This window comes from Sciurus carolinensis, chromosome 11, assembly GCF_902686445.1.
Source record: "Sciurus carolinensis chromosome 11, mSciCar1.2, whole genome shotgun sequence".
Classification (NCBI taxonomy): Eukaryota; Metazoa; Chordata; class Mammalia; order Rodentia; family Sciuridae; genus Sciurus; species Sciurus carolinensis.
This window is the reverse complement of record NC_062223.1, coordinates 68401686-68425749: the sequence shown is the minus strand read 5'-3', so window position 1 is coordinate 68425749 and position 24064 is coordinate 68401686. Positions and strand designations below refer to the sequence as shown.

Below are 24064 nucleotides of genomic sequence, written 5' to 3'. Positions count from 1 at the left end.
ATTTATCCAGAGGATATGATCATTGACCTGAGCCAGGAGGTCCATTTCTGGCTAGTCAAGGAAGTCTATCTTCCAGGCCACGGTATTTGAGGCTTGGTTTATACCCAGGGGCAGGTCAGAATCCTCCCCTAACTTCCCTGCTAGAACCTTTGGGATTATTGACTGTAAGGATGGTTTAAACTGAGCTAATATGCTGTCTTCTCTGATGCATAGAAGTGGCTGTCTGAAATGAGAGTTAAATGCAATTATAAAAGCAACGGCAGAGGAAAATAGTGAAACCCCTCATAACATCATGAGAAAGAACCAGTCATACCCCAAACCAGAAATCAGATGGGTATTTTTTTGTTGATTTTAGTAAAAGTATTTGGGTCATTTAATTTTTATTTAATCTAATTTGAAAAGAATGTGAATCCAAAGTGAAATACTATAACATGTCTAATCCCCAATTGGATGTTAGATTCATGTTTCTTTAAAAGGCCTCTTTGGCTCAAAAAAAAGTTCAGGATGTAGTTGGGCACTGTTTTATTATTCCCAAATTCTCCAAGACATTCAGGGACATTCAGGGGTTGGTCTTCTGAGAATACTTAAGTCCTTTAGAAGGCAACACAGCCTAGGTGAATGGGTACTGACCTGCTGCTTTGACAATCCAAAACAAAACCCTCTCTAAAGAAGCATATTCACACAAACACTGTTTTGTAAGACATATTCTGTGTATGCATATGATTCATGTATTCAATGTGTCATGTATGTAATTATTAAACTTCAGGCTACCAAATTTCCTGTGTAAAGAATAATTAGTACTGATTCATGTCATTGGGTACCAAACTGGTCATCCACCCAAGGCTGAGTTCCCTTGGATTCAGATGTCTGGGTATGTCTGACAGATTGCTAGAGTCGGCACATGTGGAATCAACTTGTGGGAAGCCCTGACAGCAAAAAAAAAAAAAAAAAAAAAATGTGCTAAAAGCAAAAAGAGGAGCATCTGTAGACTCACTGTAGGGCCACAGGACCTATTCACAGCCACACTGGAGTAAGTAACAAATAGTAGGATGCAGGTAGGATCAGTGCCTGCACAGAGACTTTGAGACCTCTACACTGTTAGCTGAGGTGTAGGAACAAAGAGATCTCTCTGAAGAATGCTAGAAATGAATAGGACTCTTGACTATACCTCAGTTTCCTCATCCATGAAATGACTATGAGGAATTCCATATTGTTCAGATCATACCTCCACCTACAATCTTTTACTCCTTCTTTTTTTAAACAAAGGAACCCAAATCAAAAAAAAAAAAACATTATTAGTCAATTCTTAGAACTGACTCATCTTTCCAAAAAGAAAAGTCAGTCAATGGCATAGCTGCAGATACCAGTGACATGTTATTAGTATAAAATTAAGTCAAGTTACAGTAGAGCTTCCAAGATCAAAGTTTAGGTCTGTGACAAGCCCTGGTTCATCTTCAACATGTGTAAATTCTCGAAGTTTCTAGAAAAAACAGAAGGCTACTTTTTACTTAAGCAGCAACTGACCACAAATACAGAGCCAGAGGGACATCCCATTATGCCACAGAATATTTCCCTTAAAGTGTTGACACAGATATGCTTCATATTTACCTATATCATACAGAATGCACACAATTTACATGTTATTATTTTAAGTAGTTTATTTTATGTTAAAAGAGTCAAATGGCAGAACCAAAGACTTGATCATTGACATAACATGTAAGAGGAGCTACTAAAACAGCCCCTTGAGGGAGGAGTGCTAATTAGCTGAACTGCAGCTATTCATGGTAAAAGGTGATTGTTCCTAAGAACTCAGTCCACATGGCCTCTCCCCAGATGCGATGCCAAGCCTTCTGACCCTCAGCAATCTAATTCTCTATTTGTTTTTCCGTCCTTCATTCTTTCTGGTATCCCTTAGTCTGATCTCTCATCTCTCCGTCCTTTTTACTCTGCCCTTCCCCATCCTCCTGTCTCTCCATCCCACAATCTTTCTGACCCTTCATCTCTATTGCCCCCTTTTTTCTGATTCCCATCCTGCTGCTCCTAACTTCTTGGTCTAGTTCCTCTGTCCCTCTGCCTTTACCCACAAGATTACATTTTTGCTTCTTGTTCTGACCTTTTTCCAATCTGGTTTGGACAGAAAACAGCTTCCCCGGAAGTAATTTCCTTTCATTTGAACCTGACAGGGAGACTGAGATGTCACTGAACTGAACAGCCTCTGAAAGATTCTTTATTTTAGTATTATACAGGGAGAATTCAAATTCCCAAGGCCTGTTGTGCTTTATAGATTCCATTTGTTCTTTAAAATGCATCAGATCCTGCATTATCGAGGGAGCAACTTCCAAGTAGAACTTGAGCTCCAAGTTCAGGAAGTTCTCTTTTTTCAATATGTCCAATAAAAACTGCATAGAGAGGGTTATCTCTTCATTCTTTTTCTGATCCTTTGCCTCCACCAGTCTTTTCACTTCTCTGCAGGACGCTTCCCCCAGTTGACTCTGGCCCTCCTTCATCAGGTAGGACATCCCATGAAAAAATTCCTGGAAACTTATGTGGCGGAAACTATAGTACTTCTTGATGTCAAGTCCCTCTTGGTAATCGCTGCTGCTCAGGAAAGCAGAAAGTCTGGGACCATCTAAATTGTGTTTCCTAAGCTCATCCTCTTTAAATAGGAACCTCTGGTGCTCAATACCCTCAGCAGCCAAAGAGCACAGACCCCTCAGGATCCTGTGCCTGGTAAGCTCAGAGCAGTCCCCACTGTCATGAGTGGGCAGGAAGGTGGATACATAGGCAGTGAAAATGTCAGTGCTGTTCCTGGGTGTCTCTGAGATTGCCTGACCTCTTTCCATCTGTCCCTTCAGCCAGGAGCAGACCATCCAGCAAATGCCTGGAACTTGACATGCCGTGTAGAGAACATCATTTCCTTGTACAAATTCAAAGGCATTTCTGGCTTGTTCTTCATCCTTAAAATAGAAGCTGAAATACTGCTTCCTTTCCTCCTCAGAGAAACCTAAAACATGAACATGGCGCCGTTGACCCAGCATGGGCTCCAGACTCTGCAAAGCGGTGGGCCGAGTAGTAATGAGAAGGGAGCAGGTGTGGAGCAACTGTCTCCTAATCAAACAACGCAGCACTTTCTCCATGGAACTCCCTGCCCTCTTCCCCAACTGTCCTTCAGAGGGCCGCTGTAGCTCATCAAAGCCATCCAGGATGAACAGGAGTCGCTCTGGCTGTTTCAGAATCTCTCTGATAGGGGCTTGATTATCCCCACAACACCAGAAGAGTAGCTGCTCCAGTTTGTACCCCTTCAGCAGGACCACTTCTCTGCAGCTCACATAAAAAACATAATCAAACTGGCCTGGGTACAGGGTACCAGTGGCCCAGTCCAACACTATTTTTCTCGCCAGAGTTGTCTTTCCAGTACCAGTAGACCCTTGTAGTACCACTAAAGATGGGGCTGGGTTGGGTTTTTCCCCTGGATCAAATAAAGCCTCCACTGTGACAGAATCCAGCTCCTGCTCCAGGTCTGGACTGGGAGGTAATCCTGGGTCCCCTGAGCTGGGTGTGGCCACCAGGAGCAGTTGGTTGTAGCTGCCATTGATTCCCCCTTCTCGCCTCTCTTCTAGGCAGCGCACATGTTCTCGGTATATTTCTCTGTAATCTGAGTCAGGCAAAGAGGTTTCAGATGATAAATGAGAACTATAAAGGGAAAATGGACCCTTCAAACTCTAGCTCTGCTCTTTAGTCTTGTCTTCTATCCTGCCTTATATCTCCCTGAAGACTTTAGTTCTGGTTTCACAGGGGATGTACTACTGTATGTGTATGTATGTATATGAATGTGTGTGTGTGTGTGTGTGTGTGTGTGTGTGTGTGTGTGTGTGTATGCACAGCTGCCTGAGTGTCTGAGGGTGTGTTTTGTGGGTGGACATTTGTGGGGTCTGAATGCATGCCTGTCTCCACATGTGTTCATGAGAATATGCCAATGGAAGCTTGTGTATTGTGCAGGGAAGTCACGTCAGTTTGCATCACCAAGAATGTACCTCCAAAAGTCTCTGTGTATGACAATGTGTGTGTGTGTATCTTAGTTTTCATGGTAAATGTCTCCCTGGGAAGAGGTGAGGACAAAGAGAGGAAAGGGAAGGGAACTGGCAGATGGTGAAGTAACAGGAGCCTATTTTTAAAGGAGGTTGGACCAGATGCTAAATGCAAAACAGCTTCTGAGCAGGTGCCATGACTTTGGGTCCATCTACCCTCCCATTTCTATAAAATAGAGGAGTCCTCAGGAGTAAAGGTAGCCCATGGGAGAGAGCACAGGCAAACAGATCCTTCCCTCCCCCTGGAACCCCACGATCATGAAAAGGCTGCTATTTAGGCTGCATGCCCACCTCGTCTCTAGGGTGGCATCAGTCCACTAGCTCCTTGAACATAGGGGCACAGAAGACTGTCCTCTGTGAGGAGCAGCCTAGCCATCTGCTGGGAAGCAGCTAGGAACAGGTCTGACCCCCCCACAGCCATTTGTTCTGATTAGTAGAAATCCCTTCACCAACACTGCCTCTCATCTCTAAGCTCCTTCCTTCATTCCCTTCCCTTTTCTGGCACAACAACTGGAGGTAGAAGGTAGGGTATTATGGTCATAAAATACTATTGTCTTTCTATAAATAAACCCCTGATCTCCACTCAGGATTTCCACCCAGCATTTGTGGGAACTCTCAGCTGGAGACTACCTGTGACCCTGGAGCACTGAGGACTCCCGAAGAGGGAGAGAGCAGGGTGAAAGGAGACATAGATTACAGACTACAGGAGTCTGTGAAGTATCCTGGGGGGCAGTTCTGGTACCACATGACCACCCTTTCCCCCACCACACTCACCATTCAGACAAATGGGGCTGAGCTGGTCCACGAGTTCCAACAAGTTCATGGCCTTCAAGCCCTTGAGCACCACTCTCACAGCCTCCTGTTCTCCACACTTTAAAATCAGTAGTGATGCCAGGTCCACCCGACTCAGGCCCGCCAACTCTCCTCGGGCCAGGAGGGGCTGGCCCTCAGCCAGGGTCACATCCCGTAAGTGGAACTTTAGTCTCTTGAAATTGTCCTCCTCAAGGTCACTCAAGGCCCAGAGCAATGCCTCCCGAGGGTTGTGGACCAGGGCTGAGGCCATGGTGATGGAAACTCAAAGTCAAGTTCAGACCAGCGAGCTGGAGTAAGTATGGAGAGGAGAGGTCCACTACTGGGGAGGAGCAATCTGAAGCCCCCTCACCACCTGGTTTCCTGAGTGCTTGGCAAGCTGTGCAGCAGAGACCAGATTATATGCAAATTTTCAAAAAAAGGCAAGTGAGTAAGACAGCAGGGGAATTTGTCTAGTCATTTCCCTCTGCCTCTGGGTCAGACAGTATGTGTGATTGTGTGGCAAGAAGGCAGGTAAGTGTGTGGAGATGTTCCTCCCTGTCCCTCTTTCTCTCCCCTCCTTTCTTCCAGTCACCACCTCTGCCTCTCTCTCAGCCCTCCCTCTCACGTGTGCTCTTTATTAGACCTTGTATGGTTCCTTAAACATAAGGGTTAAGAAAAAATTATTTTTCAGTTTTTTAAGTTGCAAAAGTCAACCTGTTCCTGACTGTGTGATTGTTTACAGAACTGGTGCATATTTGCTGGGACTGTTGAGGTATGGCAAGAAGGTAGGAAGTATCCACTCGACATTCCACCAACCCTCACACATCAGCCCTGTGGACTTAGACACTCACAAGGCCAAAGACTGGAGATCTTCCGATACAGATGAGGGCAGAATTTTAAATAATAAGAGGAATGGGCACTTTTGCATACCTAATTTATGCCAAATGATTTACATATATTATCCTTTTTGATCAACACAGAAACTGTCCTAGGTATTATTCCAGAGAAGAAATTTGAAAGTCAGAGAGAAATGATCTTTCAGAGTTTTCCCACTGAGCAAAGAGACAGGATTTCTATGGTCTAAAACTAGAGTAGAAGGAGTCAGACAGAACTCAAAAGATAAAGACATGGAAGACAGACCCAGAAAACAGAATTTAGGCTCAAAACTACTAGAAACTAGAAACACTTTAGATTCTAAATTAGTAGGAAGAGCAGGATTTTTAGTTATGTTTAAAATATGGAACTAAAATATAGGCAGGGTAGAAGTCTTTGGAAGAAGAGGAAGCAACAATTAACAGAAAGCTTTTAGAATCCAGAATTATACCTGCTATCTAAGGCCAGTGGGTAATATGCCTCAGAGTATGATGCCAAGATTGCTCACAAGAGTATCTGGTAACAGGGACAGCTGCTGAGATTCAAATATCATTATCTATACATTTTTTATAGGTGACAGAAAGTGTTAAGAACATGTTACGATACAAGGGACTTGGGTTTCACATCACAGAACAGTCTGGGAAAGCAGAAACAACTTACCACAAAGCCTCAGACTGCATGAGAAGACGCAGGATTCCTCTACAAAGCTCTAATGTTGGCAAATCCAGGAAAGAAGAGCAGGCAACACATGCTCTTCAACATGCCAAGACAATTCCAGACCAGGCTGTTTACCTCAACCCAGACTTGAGAAGCTGGAGGTGAGACAGGGATGACTCAGTTGGGGGAGGAGCCCAACAAGCAAGGTACTGAGGAGAGATGGAACAGCCCCTTTTTCTGGTCAGACAGCTCTAAGGCCAAGCCTGGGTCTTCTTGGTCAAAACCTACTAATCCACTGGTGGTATTCATATTTAAAAGATAGGTGTGACCACCCTTTGATACCTAACAGGCCTAGTACATATGGAGCTAGAAGAGACAAAGGACCTTGCTAAGGTTGTGTGAGGCAGAAACACCCACACATTGGATCTGTCAGTGGCATGAGCAATTATTCATCAGGGAGAAACCTGACCTCATTCCTCCCAATACTAAAGTCAAGAAACAAGGGAGGAGCTGAATGAATGAACAATTCTGTAACCAAGAGAAAGAAAACCCAGTAGATTCTCCATGACCCTCCCTGAAACACTTAGTCCTCTCTACAACTTTACTGCAGACCAGGCTAGGGCAGTTTGACCAGAGAACAAAAGAATTGGAGCATTGTCACCAACATAGCCTCAGTTATTGCACCATTTCTTTAAGCTGTTGAAACTACTGCAAGATCTGCTTCACCAGGATGAAGAAGGAAGAAGATGGGAGCTCCATAAAACAGGAATCAAATTCCTAACAGGCAGCAGGCCAGCTGGCCTAGAGAGTTGAGAATCCTCAACAGCTCTGGCAGAAAGAGAATGGGTTTCTCCAGGAAGAATGTCTCCAAAACAAAAATAACAAAGAATTAGTAGGTTAGCTGATGCTACTGGCCTTCTGAAAGAGGGACTAGCAAGAGGAGGAAAAGCTAGCAGCTAGTCCCCAGAAAACTAGATAAACAGGAAAAAAAAAAAATAAGGAAATATTTTAGGAGAAACCAAAAAAAAAAAAGGAAAACTTGATAGTAAACTATAACACTCACATGTGAATAACATTTGCACAGAAGTAATAATATAACCACTGAATACCCATCTAACAAAAAATACATAACCACATTGAGAGGAGGGATGGTAGTGGAAAGTACTAGAATAAAAAGTCAATAGGTAATGCCTATAATTGTGATCAAAAAGATAGCAGTACACACATACCACTTAGAAATGCAGAGATGTTAGAAGAGTTGTTAGAAATCTAAAGTAGTTGCCTAGGGGAAGAGGGATGAGGATACTGGGAGGGGGGACAACTGTTTGGGGACATGAGATTTCTCTGGGGACATGAGTTCACTTTGTAAGCCACAAGCATTCATTATTTTTTTAATATTTTTTGTTGTCAATGGATCTTTATTTTATTTTATTTATTTATTTATTTATTTATTTATATTTGGTGCTGAGAATCAAACCCAGTGCCTCACACATGCCAACCAAGCCCTCTACCACTAAGCCACAGCCCCAGCCCCACATTCATTATTTTGATAAAATAAAATTAATTCAGCAAAGAAAGGAGAGTGGTGCTAAGTTGTATAGGTAAATCCTTCAGGAAGCTTGGTAACAGAAGGAATCAGAAGGTAACTTTGGAAATGTGGAGTCGAGAAAAGCTCTGCCTTATTTTCACATGGGAGAGGGGAGGAATATTTTCACATGTTGGAAAAAGCATCCAATAGAGAGATCAGGTAAAAAATTCAGGCAAAGGAAAGACAAACCAGAGGAGGAAATTGAGAGTGGGGATTGGGATAGGATCCAAAGCAAAGGCAGAAGATTGGCCTTTGATGTGAGGCAGAGGGAACTATTTGACAGACTGAGAGAAGCTATTTGACAGAGAAAGGCAGGTGTGTGACTTGTGGTCATAAGATGAACGTAGAGATGTCTGGTGGACTCTGTACTCCGCACGAAGTAAGAGTAAGACCATCACCGAAGAGTTAGAGGGCACCAGGTAGCTGAAGAGAGGAGAGACCATAAGGTGACTACTGCCAATGTTCTGTACATTTCCTTCTCCTCTAAGGCCCCTCATTCTCCATGAGTACTCTGGGAAAATGGGCAGGAATGGGAATTGGTCTTTCCCAGAGCCTTAACCAAGCTCAGACAAGAAAGAAAAATAAGACAACCAAGAACCAAGACCAAGTAACCAAGATGGAAAATAAAGAATGAAACATAGTCACATAGATAGGGGAACAGAGAGCAGAGAGGCCACTTACTGCAAAGGCTCCAGGTCTTGAGATCACTGGACCAGAGATTCTGAGTCACACCTACAAAAGTAGAAATGAGATGCATAAGAACTGATTTTAATTGGATGGTTGAGGAAAGAGATGAAATAAGCTCTCCCTTTCTGTTAACTCTGACCTGGCTGGAAGTAAACCTGGAAACTAGAGTAACTGAGTCCCAAAAGAGAAAGGGTATAAACAAAAGAATCAGAGATCAAGGGCTGGGGATACTATTCTGTTGAATTCTTGCCTAGCATGCACAAGGGCCTGGGTTCAATCCCCAGCACCACCCCGCTCCCCAAAAAAGAATCAGAGACCAAAAACACAGGAACCCAGTGAGGCAAAGTTAGAGAGAAAGAGAGGGGTGTGGGGGAAGCTAACTGGTGTGTATGCCTGTCTCTTTCAGTTATTGAGGTGAGATGGGTCTTGTAGGTTGCTTTTAATATGATCCCACCCCCAGCTGATGTGACCCTGATCTTTTCACAAAAAACTTTCAGGCACATTCCCCAGGACAACCTGAAACCTACATGCCATGGTTAATTTTAGGTATCAACTTAAGTAGGCCATGGGGTTCTCCAAAATGTGGATGAACCTCATCCAATCTGTGAATGCCTGAAGAGAACAAAAAGCCCACTTTCCTGCAAACAAGAGGGACTCTCCTGCCTCACTAGCTTTCTGACTCAAACTGAAACACTGGCTCTTCTTGGGCCTTACACCTAATGGCTTTCTGACTGGAACTAATGACACCAACTCTCCTCAATCTCTCCTCTCACTGACTACAGATCGTGGGACTTCTCAGCTTCTGTAATCACAAAAGCTAATTCTTATAACACAGAAGGTTCTTAATGATCTGCTCCCAACCTCCTGCTGAGGGGTTCCTCTGTTACCCTCTCCTTTCTTCTTAACACTCTAGACACAAAATAGCTTCCTCACACACACCAGGCCTGCACCTGCTCCTGCCTAGCTGTTTACTCTATTTGTAGGACTCTCTCCTCCAAGAGCCCCAAATGATGACTACCTACTTGAACCTTCAAGTCTCCACTCAGTTTCACTTTCTCACTGTAACCTACCTTGACCCCTCAGAACTCCTGATTCCCCTTACCTTCTGCTGATGGTCCCCTCTTCATGACACACCTTAGTAACTACTGTATATGATAAAACCTTTTAACATAATATATAACTTACTTATTGCTTTTTCTTACCACTAGAATGTAAACTTTTGCCTGTTTTGTTCACTGATGTATCCTAAGCGACTTGAAGAGCGTCTGGCAAATATTAAGCACTCAAATTGTTGACTAAACCACCCTATTTACACCTCATGACACTGTCGAGAACAAAGCCCTTTTGGCACTCCAGCATGTCAGCACAGGAAATGACTTCCTTAGCAAGACTCCGAAAGCACAAGAAATAAAATGAAAAATTAGGAAGTGAGATGACATCAAATTAAAAAGGTCCTGCACAGCAAAAGAAACAAGTAAGAGCCTGAAGAGAGCCTACAGAATGGAAGAGGATCCTTGGCACCTGCTCCTCAGGGCATGAATATCCAGAATATACAAAAAACTCAAAAAACATACACACACACAAAAAAAAAAACAAGAAATAGGTAAAAGAACTACACAAACACTTCTCAAAAGAAGAAATACAAATGGTCAACAAATATATGAAAAAATGTTGAACAATTGGGAAATGCAAATCAAAACTACATGGAGACCCTGTCTTGAAATACAAAAAAAAAAAAAAACAACAACAACAAAAAAAAGCTGAGGATGTAGCTCAGTGGTAGAGTGTCCCTGAGTTCACTGAGTTCAATCCCCAGTGCCAACAAAAAAAAAAAAAAAAAAAAAAAAAAAAAAAACTACATTGAGATTCCATCTCACATCTCCAATCAGAGGGGCAATTATCAAAGATACAAGCAACAAAAAATGTTGGCGAGTATGTGGAGGAAAAGGTGCACTCATACATTGCTTTGGTGAATTCAACCACTCTGGAAAGCAGTATGGAGATTCCTCAAAAAACTAGGAATGGAGAGCCAGGAGTCAAAGCCAGTTCCTAGCCCAGTTCTGTCCCCCAGTCACCTGCCTCCTCCTCTTCCAACATGACAGATGCCACTGTTGTCCTTCACCAAGGACTTCCTGGCTGGTGGAGTGGCCGAGGCTATCTCCAAGACTGCAGTAGGCCCATTGAGTGGGTAAAGCTGCTGCTGCAGGTACAACATGCCAGCAAGCGAATCATGGCAAACAAGCAACACAGGGCATTATAGACTGCGTGGTTGGTATCCCCAAGGAGCAGGGAGTCCTGTCCTTCCGGCGTGATAACCTGACCAATGTCATTAGATACTTCCCCACGCAGCTCTCAAGTTTGCCTTCAGAGATAAATACAAGCAGATCTTCCTGGGTGGTGTGGACAAGAGGACCCAGTCTGGGCACTACTTTGCAGGGAACCTGGTATCAGGTGGTGGCGCAGGGGCCACATCCTTGTGTTTTGTGTATCCTCTTGATTTTGCTGAAACCTGTCTAGCAGCTGAGGTGGGGAAAGCCGGAGTTGAAAGGGAATTCAAAGGCCTGGGTGACTGCTTGGTTAAGATCTACAAATCTGATGGGATTAAGGGTCTGTACCAAGGCTTTCATGTGTCTGTGCAGGGCATTCATCTAACAAGCTGCTCACTTTGTTGTCTATGACACTGCGAAGGGAATGCTTCTAGATCCCAAGAACACTCACATCCTCATCAGCGGGATGATCGCACATTCTGTCACTGACGTTGCTGGGTTGACTTCCTATCCATTTGACACTGTAATGTAGTCGGGCACAAAGGAACTGACATCATGCATACAGGCATGATTGACTACTGAGGAAGATTGCTTGGGATGAAGGAGGCAAAGTTTTTACAAGGTTCATGGTCCAATGTTCTCAGAGGTGGTGCTTTTATACTTGTCTTGTATGATAAAATCAAGAAGTTCACAAAAGTTATTTCCTAGGTTTTTTCCCCACCTGTGAACAGGCAAGTTGTATTATATAACATATCTTGAGCATTCTGGATAGACTCTTGGCTATTTATCAACAGCAACTATATACTGGTTGAAAATGGGAAGCGATAATATTCATCGACCAGTTTTCTCTTTAAGCCATTTCCATGATGATGAGGACAATAATGATGGGACTCAATTATATTTTTTATTTTAGTCACTCCTGATAAACAACAAATTTGAAGAAATAAAAGTATATAAAAACAAACAAACAAACAAAATCTAGGAATGGAACCATCATTTGACCCAGCTATCCACTCTTCAGTAAATATCCAAAGGATTTAAAATCAGCATACTACAGTGATGCAGTCACATTGATGTTTATAGCAGCACATTCACAATAGCCAAACTACGGAACCAACATAGATTCCCATCAAGAGATGAATGGATAAAGAAAATGTGGTATGCATACACAGTGGAGTATTACTTAGCTATAAATAAGAATGAAATTATGGCATTTGCCAATAAATGGATAGAACTGGAGACTAAGTGAAATAAGTCAGTACCAAAAACTCAGAGGGCAAATATTTTCTCTGATATGCGGAAGCTAATCCAAACTAAGCAGGGGAAGGGGGTGAATTTCATAAATATAGAGGAAAGATCAGCAGAGTAGAAGGAGGGGATTTAGGGGGAGGAAGGAATGAAGGGAAATGGGAAGAACAGTGCAATGAATCTGACTGAACTTTCATATGTACATACACGAATATACTACAGTGAATCCCAAAAGCAATATATTCACAAGACACTAATTTAAAAAAACTATAAATAAATTGCAGAAAGATCAGTAGAATAAAGGGAGGAGAGCAAATCTTCCCAGGGGAGGGAGGAGGGAAGAGGAGAAGTGCTGGGAACTGAATTAGAACAAATTATATTCCATGCTTTTATGATTAGGTCAAAATGTATCCTAATGTTATATGTAGCTAAAAAGAATCAATAAAGATTTTTAAAAGATACTTTGAGGCCTGAGGATATAGCTCAGTGGGTAGAGTGCCTGCCTTGCATGCACAAGGCCCTGGATTCCAATCCCCAGCGCCACAAAAAAAAAAAAAAAAAAAAAAAAAGACTTTGATCCCTTTCACTCTAAAACACGAATTGCGACCTTTGCGCTGCTCTCTGGCTCCACCTGGCGGCAGCTGTGCAGACCAAGTTAAGTTGTTTCCTAACTCGGTCCCAAGTTTACTAGGAACAATTTAACTTGCCTTTCACTGAGCGTACATCGGACCTAAAACAAGAAGCACAAACCCCGGAAGAAGTCACAAACAGCCGGAAATTTTCGCGCCTCGAGAAGTGTCATTGGTAACCAATGAACACCAACACCTAGCTCACGTGGTACATGTTCAGCCTATGGAGTTTCTAATACTCATCAATTCACTCCCTTCCGCTCCAGGCTCTCTCTTTCTCAACAAGATGGCTACACCGGCGGTCCCGGCAAGTAGTCCTCCCGCCACTCCGGCCCCAGCCCCAGCCCCGGCCGTCGCCCCGGCCCCAGCCTCTGCCCCAGCTCCCGCGCCAACGCCTGCTCCAGCGCCAGCTGCGGCTACAGCGCAGGCCGCGGCCCCGGCTTCACCCACAGACGCCGCGGCTGCGCCCGCAGCTCCAGGCCAAACCGCGGCCTCGGCGCAAGCCCCGGCTCAGACCCCTGCGCCCTCGCTGCCGGGTCCTGCTCTCCCAGGGCCCTTCCCCGGCGGCCGCGTGGTCAGGTTGCATCCGGTCATTCTGGCCTCCATCGTCGACAGCTACGAGCGACGCAACGACGGCGCTGCGCGTGTTATCGGCACCCTGCTGGGTGAGTGGTCAGAAAATTGACGCGCTTTTCTTCCACATATCTCTCGTTAATTGTTTCATCCCTCGAGTCCTTCCTCCCATCCAAATTTATCTTTTATTTTTTCCCCCTTTTTGCCGATTTCTCTGTTGCACTTTCCGGCTACGATTTGTCTTCCCAGGGGACTCGAACTCTCCGCTCACCTGCCGAATTGGTGTACTTTAAGCGACGTAAAATATAACGAGGAGTAGTTGTTATTTACTGAATAGTGCCGAGTAACTTTCCGTTTTATTTTTAATAATTCCAGCAGCATTTTATGTCAAGAATGATAAGCCTCATTCTGCCGAAAATGAACTCAGAACGTCCATTAGGAAGTCACGTACTCTTGATTCCTTAAGCCCAGAGACCATATCCCCGCCCCTTACCCACTGACTAAATGTTTTTGTTCTCCAGGTGTTCACAAAGTTTTTTTTAAGGAGTGGGGACAACTGTGAAAAGAGATCCCTTTATATAAGTAAACTGATTTGACTGGAACTTAATAAGATTTTGTAATATTCTACTTGTCCTGAACCAGCCTGATCCTCTGTCCCTTGGTCTCCTCTAATACTAGTTTCTAATTAAGTACTGTTCATTTGGTGCCTTTTGTGAATTTACAATTGAACATGAATTTATTATCTGTCTACAAATCTGTGCTTAGCCTTCAGATTGAAGAATCTCTCTTACCTGCCTGTGTTACAGATTTTGGAAACAAATATTTTCTGTTAAAGTGGTTTGTAAAACTGAAAAGCATTAAAGAGGGATTGTTGATAACAAATGCCTTTCTCCAGAGGCTGCTAGTCCCATCAAATTTATTTCTGTTTTTATCTTAGTGACTGGTTTGAAACACCTTTGTAAGTCTATTCCACTTGCATGCACTTCTTTTGCTTATTCTTGAATTTGTAATAGACCTTACACTGTAGAAGACAGTTGGTATATTGCAAAGAGGACAAAATATGTAGATAAATTTCACCAAATATTAGCCATGTGCCTTAAGGCAAAACTGCTTAAAGTCTAGTTCCTTCAGTGGTTGCTTCCACAAAGTTTTAGTGAGAACTACATCGTTACTAAAATCATCTAACTGTGCTGGTACACATCAGTTTTAGCTGTAGATTGCCATCTACTACATCAGGTCTGTGCTTCCCCTAGTACACACGCACATTCTCTATCTTTGACAGTGTAGCACTTTATGGAAACCTAAATTGATTCATTATCTCCTAAATATTATCTTTTCTCAAACCAAACCTTTGTATTCTTTGCCACACAAGCCTTCCTTGCTCTCCCTCATTTGTTAAAGTTCTACCCATCCTCAGGGTTCCTAGCAAAGTTACTAGCATCAGTCTTCCATCCCATATACTCACCCTCACCCCATCCTAATCCACTCACAATATGAAGATATTCTGTAACTGACCTGTTGTAGACTTCTGCAGCAAATGATTTTTACATTACTGATGTAGCATTTGACAAATACTTGTCAAATTTTCCAAACTCACTGGAGCTTCTCTGTTTAAGAGACAATTTTCTACCCAAAGTGCCCCAGTTATTATAACGACACCCTACTCAGATGAGCTAAAATTAGCATTTAGATCCTTTTGCAAACTGAATCATAGTACAGTGCTCGTGTTTTTAAGCATTTCAACTTTTATTAACAAAAACATTTCTAGGTCAAGGCCTGACCTAGAAAAGAAGCATAGAGTAAAAAATAGCAGAACTAAGATCAAACCCCGAAAACTGGAGAAGTCCCTGAAAGAGCCAACAGAGATTTAGAAAGAAAAGGAAGAAAACTAGAGATTGGTGTCATATCCCAAAGAAAAGAAAGTGTTCATTATTGTTGTTGATTTGGTGTTAGAAGTTGAACCCAGAGGAGCTTTACCACTGAGCAATATCCCCAGCACTTTTTATTATTTTTATTTTGGAGACGGGGTCTCACTAAGTTGCTTAGGGCCTGTTTAGTTGCTAAAGTTGGCCTTGAACTTGGAATCCTCCTGCCTCAGCCTCCCAAGTCCCTGGGATTCCAGACATACACCACCACATCCAGCAAAAACAAAGTTTTCAGATGAAGTAATCAAGTCTGGTTGCTCAGTGAGATCAAGGAACTAATGTAGTGGGAGTGATGATATTAACTAGAAGAACAAAAGTTTGTGGTAAAGACTGACATTGATATTTAAGGTTCACAGGTAGAGGGGTTTCTGCATGATGATAGTTAAATTGTGCTCACAATGTGAAATGAGGCTACTATATTAACAGTAAAATCTTCCAGGTAGCTCTGCAGATTAAATTATAGGACAAAGAGTCTAGAGACTGAAAAATGAAGGCCAAAGAGTGAAGGTGTAGGGCTGGGGTTGTGGTTCAGTGGTAGAGTGCTTGCCTGGCATATGTGAGGCACTGGGTTCAATTCTCAGTACCACATATAAATTAATGAATAAAATAAAGGCCCGTCAACAACTGAAAAATATTTTTTAAAAAAGTGAAGGTCTCCGAAGGGCTGATAATAGTAACAGAAAAAAGGAAACCTTGTGGAGGAAGAATTGTTTGGTGATAAAGGAAGGAGTTGATCATTCTAGTTTTAGTTCTCTGGAGAATCCTGGTTCTGTTGATGCTGAACTTGAAGCCATTGAGTTGGATCACTGTTCACTGGCTTTGAGGGACCTTCTAAAGCATCCCAACAGTAGTCAGAGACTTTTGGGAGCCCTAGAATTAAATAACACATGAACAATTCTCTCTTTCACAGGAACTGTTGACAAGCACTCAGTGGAGGTCACCAATTGCTTTTCAGTGCCACACAATGAATCAGAAGATGAAGTGAGTAGGAATTTGAACCTCACCTCTGCAGTATATAGCTGTTCATTTGTCAGGCTCCCCTCAAGGCCCCTCCTGCACAATTTATCTCATAACTAGAGATCCTACAGCCAGAGAGCTTCATTCCATTGTCTGTACTTCCTTAGCCTCTTATGTCTCTCGGGGCATAAGGGTCTGTCCTTTTCAGTTTTTCTATGAACTTCTTGCTTCTTAGCTTCCTTTCCTGCCTTCCCTCTTAGGTGGCTGTTGACATGGAATTTGCTAAGAACATGTATGAATTGCACAAAAAAGTCTCTCCAAATGAGCTCATCCTGGGCTGGTAAGTTGGGAAAGGGCAGGCCTGGAGGAAAGTCTCTCAGTATTTGCCAGGCTCTTCTGCCATGAGACTAGAGTTTGTCTTCCCCCTTTTTGGAGACAAAGGGTATTGAAAGTGTCTGATCTCAAGAAGTTATGAATTGTTTCAGGAGGTTGAGGCAAAAGGATCACAAGTTCAAGGCCAACATCAGCAACTTAGTGAGGCCCTAAGCAACTTAGCAAGATCCTGTCTCAAAAAAGAACCTATGAATTAAGGGTATTTCACTAGCAATTCTGGTCCTATAAGATCAAAAATATTTATTTTGAATTTCAACTTTGATTTTGCAAGCCTTTTCTTGGTTCCATTAGGTCCCACTACCATAGGGTTGTTGAATACCTTAGAGATACCCAGCCCGCCATTGTGTTTGATGTTGATGTTACATGTAGACATGAATCTACAACTGTGTTCCATTTTCTAGGTATGCCACAGGCCATGACATCACAGAGCACTCTGTGTTGATCCATGAGTACTACAGCCGGGAAGCCCCTAACCCCATTCATCTCACCGTGGACACTAGTCTCCAGAATGGTCGCATGAGCATCAAGGCCTATGTCAGGTGACCACAGAGTCTTGGGCATAAAAGGCTATCCAGCCTTCCTACATGACACCCCACCCCCATCTCAGGCAGGTTTAATTCCTTCATTGTCCACCTCACTGCTTCTTCAGCAAACTCATTCCTTTCTTTTAGAAAGGAATTAGAAAGGCTTCATTCTGAAGCAAAAGCTGTCCCCATAATTTCCATTTGCTGATCCTAGTTGGACTCCAGATGCCCACTGCTTTTAACCAATTTTAAGTGACGGCTCTTTAGGTATTTGAGCAAGTTTTTATGTTCATGTCATCTCTTCTAGAACAGGCAGTCCTCACATGGTATTCTTATGATTCATGTTCATTATTCTGAGTTACCCTTTAGTCATTCCCAGAACTTAGTATTTATAGATTAGAAGGTGACTGTTCTTTTTTTAACATATCTGTTAACCCAGGATTGTGTGTAGTTTTGATGACAGTAACATATGGTGTTTACACATTGAATTTGCAGGCAGTTAAAATGCCAGTTTATGGGAAGTGTTGGGAAAGGCCCTAGCAGCTTACTGAAGTCTGGCACTCCTGTATCCAGCTAACTGTTAGGCAGCAAGACAAAGATAGTAGATACCAAGCCCTCATACCAACTGATGTACCACTGAGTTCTGGTCAATGCCTAAATTCTTCATTTTTCCAGATAATTCATGCTCCACAAAATCTGATTGAACAGGTAGGAGTTGACATAGTAAAGACATCACTTAGTAACATTGTTTGTAGCATTCCAGCCTAGTCCTGATGGGCCAGAGTCTATTTGTTTTTTCAGTGCCGATGATGAAAGGCTCCCAGAAAAGACCTCTCATCTCTGCTAGTGGGGTGGGTGTCTAAGCAGCTGGCCCCACAGGAAAATCAAGAGACCTATCCTTTCTTTATTGACATTGCAGTGTATAAAGTCATCCTCTAAAGGGACAGGCTGTATTCCAAAGGCTATATTCTTCTGGTGTGTAGAATGAGCTAAGGGGGGAGATTAGTTTTGTTTCTTTGAGACCTTGAGTCAAATGGTCTCTGCCTTCTTACCTCAGAAACTTGGAAGCAGTATTCCTCTTATAACTGCTTTTCCCAGGCTAGGCTAGGCGTGGAAATTCTAGTCCCTAAACCATCTGTTTACCTTTTCCCTTCCCTCCCTAGCACTTTAATGGGTGTCCCTGGTCGGACCATGGGAGTGATGTTCACACCTCTCACAGTGAAATACGCATATTATGATACTGAACGCATTGGAGGTGAGTAACCTTGCTGTCTACTCCTTAAAGACTTAGGCGTTTTCATTCGAGGGGACTATTGCTGTCTATCCATGATGAAGGCCTTAACTGGCTTAAAGAGATTGATTTAAGGTTTGTGATGACTTGGATTTAAATAACAATTTGGGAAATCATAAGAGCTGGGAAATTATAGACTGGAGACCACTTGACTATTCAGATGAGACCAAGAGCAGTGATTAGCATACTAGGTAGTGGAGCTAAGCTCCCTCCAAAGGAAGAAAAGCCAGTAAGGACTAAACAGGGAATTTGCAGAGCCAAATGGGTCCAGGTGAGAGTTCAGGGAGGGTTATCAGGATGATTAGAGACATCTCCTTCCTAATGGCATGACTAAGTTCCCTCTGTCTCTTATTATCTACCCTGCCCAACCCACTTCCACAGTTGACCTGATCATGAAGACCTGTTTCAGCCCCAACCGAGTGATCGGACTCTCCAGTGATTTACAACAAGTGGGAGGGGCATCTGCTCGCATCCAGGATGCCCTGAGCACAGTGTTGCAGTATGCAGAGGATGTGTTGGTAAGAGGGGAAAAGGAAAAACACAGGAGGGGACAGATCTCCGCCCTGAGGTCACTGAGGGATCTGCTGATAAAATGATAGTGCCCAGTGGTGAAAAGTAACTGTTCCTCTTTACTTTGATGCTCAGTCTGGAAAGGTGTCAGCTGATAATACTGTGGGCCGCTTCTTGATGAGCCTGGTTAACCAAGTACCCAAAATAGTTCCTGACGACTTCGAGACCATGCTCAACAGCAACATCAATGTAAGTGCTTACCTGAACCTCTGAGAGCCTGCCTTCTCCTGTTTCAGCATGAACACACAACTGTGAAAGGAGTTGGCGTGGTGGCCCCAAGTACAATCAAAGAGATAGGGCTTCACCTTTGGCCACCTTGCAGGCCAGGTTGGAGGGAAGGAAGTAGTACACATGTTCAGAGAATCTCATCCTTCCACTTCTTGATTCCATTGTTTTGGGTACTGCTGATACTACTGTGACTTGTTATATAGGTTCAATATAGAGAAATACTAAAATTCAAAAATAATGAAAATGCAGTTTCTTATTTTCCCCAAGTTTGTTCACAGACCCCACACACACTTCCCTCCCAGTACTCCACTTATGAATCTTACCTAAAGCACTACTAGTCTGTAAGTGCATCAGTAGAGAAAGGAAAGTGCCTCCACGCCTTTTCCTTCCTGTCTTCCATGTTTGACTCCTGCTCAGTCTCCCAGCTGTCATTTATCCAGGATAAACAGCTGGCCAAGACCAGCCACAGTGCTCACTTATTATTTATTTTGTCTTCTAGGACTTGCTGATGGTGACCTACCTGGCCAATCTCACACAGTCACAGATTGCCCTCAATGAGAAACTTGTAAACCTGTGAATGGACCCCAAGCAGAACTCCTGCTAGTCTGACTTTCAACCCTAGGACTATATGGAGGAGAAATGGTTTCTTGGTGGTTTCTTGAGTCACACTGAGTCAGTCAGCTGCTTCTGACTCTGAATAAACATAGCCTACTTTTTGTAATTGAATTTCATCTGATGTGAGTTTATTGCTAGGTGGAAGGGAAAAAACTTTTAACGCTAACATAAAAAAGCACTGTAGGTAGAAGTTGGTTGTGTTTGAATGACTCATCATCAGTAGTTGCACCCACTGCCCAAGGCAGTTCAGCTTCACTCAACCCTATCACAGCCTTCTCAGCACATTAGTTTACAGTGGCATTTTCTTCCCACTCTTTTGTCTGTGATCAGAACAAATGAACCTCCATAAAAATTTTGATTTTTATCACTTCTCCCTAGCATCTTACATGGATGGCAGTACAAAGGGTTGTCTTATGTACAGTGTTGAAGGACCTGGTAATGTGTTAGTGAGTAGGTGGAGAGGAAAAAGAAGAAGATGGACCCAGACCTCAGTCCTGGAACCCATGAGTCTGCTGTGCTGGTAGGAAAGACTGCCTTCTCTGAGGTGAGGAATAACACTTCACCGAATTCTTTTGGTTTTCAGTCTGGAAAGGTGTCCACTGACAGTACTATTGAACCATTTCTTGACGGATCATCCGGTATACACAGAAAATTAATATGAGAGTATGTGGAGAAAAATGTTGAGAGAATTGGATGCTTAAACTGAACTTAGAGTGTAGGATAAAACTGTTTGCAACTTTGGTTTGGGGAATACAAACCTAGGATCTGTGAGTGAAAGTTGAAAGAAGATTGCCTCGTGTAATTCTCAGGTGCTGTCTGTAACTTGAGGGCAACCTTGTACTGTGTTGTTTTCTGCCAGTGGTTGGGTCTGAGCAAAGACTGGATGATGTTTCCCAGAGACCTTATAGAAATAAGTATTAGCCTAGGTAACCTCAAACATCCATCCTTTCCAGCTGATAACCTAGACACTGAAATGTATTGGGCCGAGAAAGAAGTCATTATTCAGTGAATGAGGAGTATATTATACATTGGAATGAAAAGGTGAATGAATCTTCTAGACACCTAGAAGGCCTGGTTCCTACTTCTGTTTCTGAGCTATATGACCCTAGGAACAAAATGCTAAGAATCATAATATGTGGATTTTTTTCAAAATTAGCTCATTAGGGTGTTGTGAGGATTCGGTGAATTAATAAGTGTCAGGTTAACATTTACAGAAAATAGTGCTTTTTATTTATTGTGACTACTGATGTATTTGGACTGTTTTGCCATCTTGCTTTCTTTCAACTACCTTTTACTATGCTCATTTCTCAAATTTTAGAAATTTTTGTCTTTTTCTTTTACATTCTCATCAGTATTCATTAGGTATAAATAAATGGTAGATCATACTATGTCTAAAGCTAAATATAGTTTGTATATATGAACATGAACCCCAGCCTTTATCTCAGTCCTAGTTCTGAGATATGTAACCTTAAATATAAGTTCTGAAGGTTATCAAGTGTGGAAAGCATACAGATGTTGTTTATATAATTAAAATGATTATGTCAAATATGAAGGTTAAAAATAGAATGCCCAGTTGCAAGTGAGTCAGTCAAAGTTAAAATGTTTCAGTGGTCTTACATTTTGGGGGTGGACAGTTATCACCTTCAGTTGTCTTAAGTATGCATGATAAAATTCTAAGGTCAATAACTGGAAACATAATCTCTAAATGAATAGTAATGAGAGAATTGGAATAGAAAAAGGGAAGAGACAAAATTTCTAAAAATTTCAGAAGTGAACATAGAAAAGTTGAAAGAAAATTAGAAGGTAAAACTCTCCAAATACATCAGTAGTCACTATAAACAAAAGGATTAAACTAGCCAGAGGGAGGAATTTGAATATTAAAACAAATCCCCCATATGCAATTTATAGAGACATATATGAAACAAGGACACAAAGCTGTCCTGTGGTGACAAATAACAATATGGGTGGATCTAAATGTTGAGTGAAGATACTAGTCACAGAAGACAGTGCATATTTTAACATTCATATAAACGTCAAGAACTAATCTGTTATTTAGACATAATGTATATAAGGTCAGTTCTTATTACCTTGAGGTTAGATTCCTAACTCAGTTAACAGCATTTTCATCAACCAGTCAGTAACACAGCTTTGTTTCATGTGTGTTTACGTTTTAAAGACTTCTCATTTTGAGATGCACAACATGCACTCTTTACCTCTTGCCATGTGATACTTGTGCAGCTTGGGCACATTGCCAGCAAGCAGGCCATCACCAATTCAGCTCTATACCTTGCACCTCCAGAACCATGAGCCAAACTAAACCTGTTTTCTTTATAATGTTTTGTTTTTTTTTTAATTAACATATATGGTTGGTTCATTAACAGTGAACTGAAGGCCAAAAACTCTGTAACTTGAATGCTTGAATGAAGCTTATCTCATATGTATATTTTCTCCAGAAGCCACATCACGGCATTCTTGCACTAGGAATGCTAGACAACATGCTTAGAGGACATTTTAAGCAGCAAAATCAACAAACAAAAATGCAAACACATGCCGGGCACAGTGGTGCACTCCTATAATCCTAGTGACTAGGAGGCTGAGGCAGGAGTATCATGAGTTTAAAGCCAGCCTCAGCAATTTAGCGAAGCCTTAACCAACTCATTGAGACCCTGTCTCTAAAATATAAATAAGGACTGGGAATATGTGGCTTGGTGGTTAAGCACCGCTGGGTTCAGTCCCCAGTACCGAAAAAAAAAAAAAGGTGACATCAAGTAGACTCTGAAAAGATCACTTGTTTGTTTATGAGAGCTGAAATAAGAATGAAGACCTTTTTCTACTTCACCTGGCAAATCTCGAAGCATTTTCTCCATTCTATACATGTTTACAAGTGAATGCAAAAGTTCTGACTAGTTAGAAATAAATTTTAGCAAATGGTGACCTTTCAAATATAGAATATGAATAGTGAGAATTGACTGTGTGTATAGTTATATGCCACATTTGTATATGATGTTTTTGTGATAAATATAAAACTGAAAAGCAGAGAATGATGAACAAATTTGCAGCCAGGTGCAATGGCACACACCTATAGTCCCAGCAAGTTGGGAGGCCGAGGCAGGAATACTAAAAGTTTGAGGCCAGCCTGGGCAACTTGTCAAGAACTTGACTCAAAATCAAATTAAAAAAAAAAAAAAAAAGATTGGGGATATAGCTCATTAGTAGTACTTGCCTAGTAGTGCTTGCCCAGTGGGTAAAAAACCCTTTTTAAAAATTTCACAGTAGTGTTCACCTTGGAGGTAAAAGAAAGCAAAAGGAGGCAGACAAGTAGAATAAATAAATTTAAGTTATTGACAATGATCTAGGTTTTTTTATTTATTTATTTTTTGTTTGTTTTCAGTACTGGGAATTGAACCTGGGGATACTCTACCACTGAGCTACATCCCCGACCCTTTTTTAACTTTCGTTTTGCCAAGTTTAGCAAGGCTGGCCTTGAACTTCCAATCCTCTTGCCTCAGCCTCTGGAGCAACTGGGATTATAAGCATGTGTTACTGTGCCCTGCTACAGTGATCTAGTTTGAGATTGGGCAGTGGGTTTATGGGTATAAATAAAGACTCAAAACAAACTAACAATGACAGTGTGGTGTTATTTATCATTATTATTTAGCCTTCTTCTGGACTTAATAGTCATTGTATTTAAACAAAAACATTGATATTAAAAATATAATGGAAAAGAGGAGGATTTTTTAAATTATTATTACCCAGTTAATACTAAGGAAGAAAACTTGAAAATGCTAATGAGAAACATAAGAGCAGTCACTTGAAATTTTTTTTAAAATGTGGGGAAGGGAAGAATCTCTTGAAGGTATATCACATTCTTCAGTAAGATCAACATTGTTTTAAAAGGTATGAGTTTTCTCTGAGTTAAATTATTTTCATAATTCCAATAAAATACAAAAAAAATCTTTTTTCATTTGGGCAAGCTATTTTTAAATGTTTGTGTGGAAAATAAATTAAAAATGCACCTTTATAATCCCTTTAAAGAAGAAATTAATCCTACCAGATACTAAAATATATTACCAAACTGCATAACTGAAGGAATATGGTACTGGTTCACAAAAAGACAAAACAAATAGGCAAATAGATCCAAAATGCACATACATAATGT

The 24064-nt window shown here is 41.9% G+C and overlaps 3 protein-coding genes and 1 pseudogene across 5 annotated transcripts in view; 2 read left to right on the top strand and 2 right to left on the bottom strand.

Annotated features, from left to right (window-relative positions):
- The window catches only part of LOC124959501 (olfactory receptor 10A3), a 46020-nt gene extending 39477 nt beyond the window's left edge, over positions 1-6543 (bottom strand). Inside the window, exon 1 of the mRNA XM_047517929.1 lies at positions 6414-6543. The gene's annotated coding sequence lies outside the window, so the exon portion shown is untranslated. The remainder of the gene's footprint in view (positions 1-6413) is intronic.
- Nlrp10 (NLR family pyrin domain containing 10) lies at positions 1639-8699 on the bottom strand. 3 transcript variants are annotated; one of them, XM_047515820.1, is made up of 3 exons: positions 8680-8699; positions 4863-5277; positions 1639-3655 (listed from the first exon to the last, which is right to left on the bottom strand). In XM_047515820.1, the coding sequence occupies exons 2-3, from the start codon at positions 5149-5151 to the stop codon at positions 1893-1895; spliced, it is 2052 nt and encodes a 683-aa protein (XP_047371776.1). In that variant the 5' UTR covers positions 5152-5277; positions 8680-8699; the 3' UTR covers positions 1639-1892. The 3 variants fall into 3 exon arrangements, with proteins under 3 accessions (XP_047371776.1, XP_047371775.1, XP_047371777.1); XM_047515819.1 differs by lacking the exon at positions 8680-8699 and adding an exon at positions 6414-6551; XM_047515821.1 differs by lacking the exon at positions 8680-8699 and adding an exon at positions 6414-6537 and having other exon boundaries at positions 4863-5188.
- Positions 8700-10787: 2088 nt separating this feature from the next.
- Positions 10788-11679, top strand: LOC124959499 (ADP/ATP translocase 2-like; annotated as a pseudogene).
- A 1410-nt stretch (positions 11680-13089) lies between these two features.
- Positions 13090-20016, top strand: Eif3f (eukaryotic translation initiation factor 3 subunit F). Its single transcript, XM_047517038.1, has 8 exons — positions 13090-13494; positions 16238-16308; positions 16545-16624; positions 17079-17216; positions 18365-18456; positions 18874-19010; positions 19138-19251; positions 19790-20016. Exons 1-8 carry the CDS (start codon positions 13116-13118, stop codon positions 19865-19867), a joined length of 1089 nt encoding a protein of 362 aa, XP_047372994.1. The 5' UTR covers positions 13090-13115; the 3' UTR covers positions 19868-20016.
- The last annotated feature ends 4048 nt before the right edge of the window (positions 20017-24064 follow it).

Bases quoted from the DNA above. Each gene is read 5' to 3' on its own strand.
- Nlrp10 (XM_047515820.1), bottom strand. From the start codon at position 5,151: ATGGCCTCAGCCCTGGTCCACAACCCTCGGGAGGCATTGCTCTGGGCC. The intron at 3,656-4,862 runs GTGAGTGTGGTG...TGCCTGACTCAG, and splicing joins CAGCCCCATTTGTCTGAATG to ATTACAGAGAAATATACCGA.
- Eif3f (XM_047517038.1), top strand. From the start codon at position 13,116: ATGGCTACACCGGCGGTCCCGGCAAGTAGTCCTCCCGCCACTCCGGCC. The intron at 17,217-18,364 runs GTGACCACAGAG...TTCCCTCCCTAG, and splicing joins AGCATCAAGGCCTATGTCAG to CACTTTAATGGGTGTCCCTG. The intron at 19,252-19,789 runs GTAAGTGCTTAC...TTTGTCTTCTAG, and splicing joins TGCTCAACAGCAACATCAAT to GACTTGCTGATGGTGACCTA.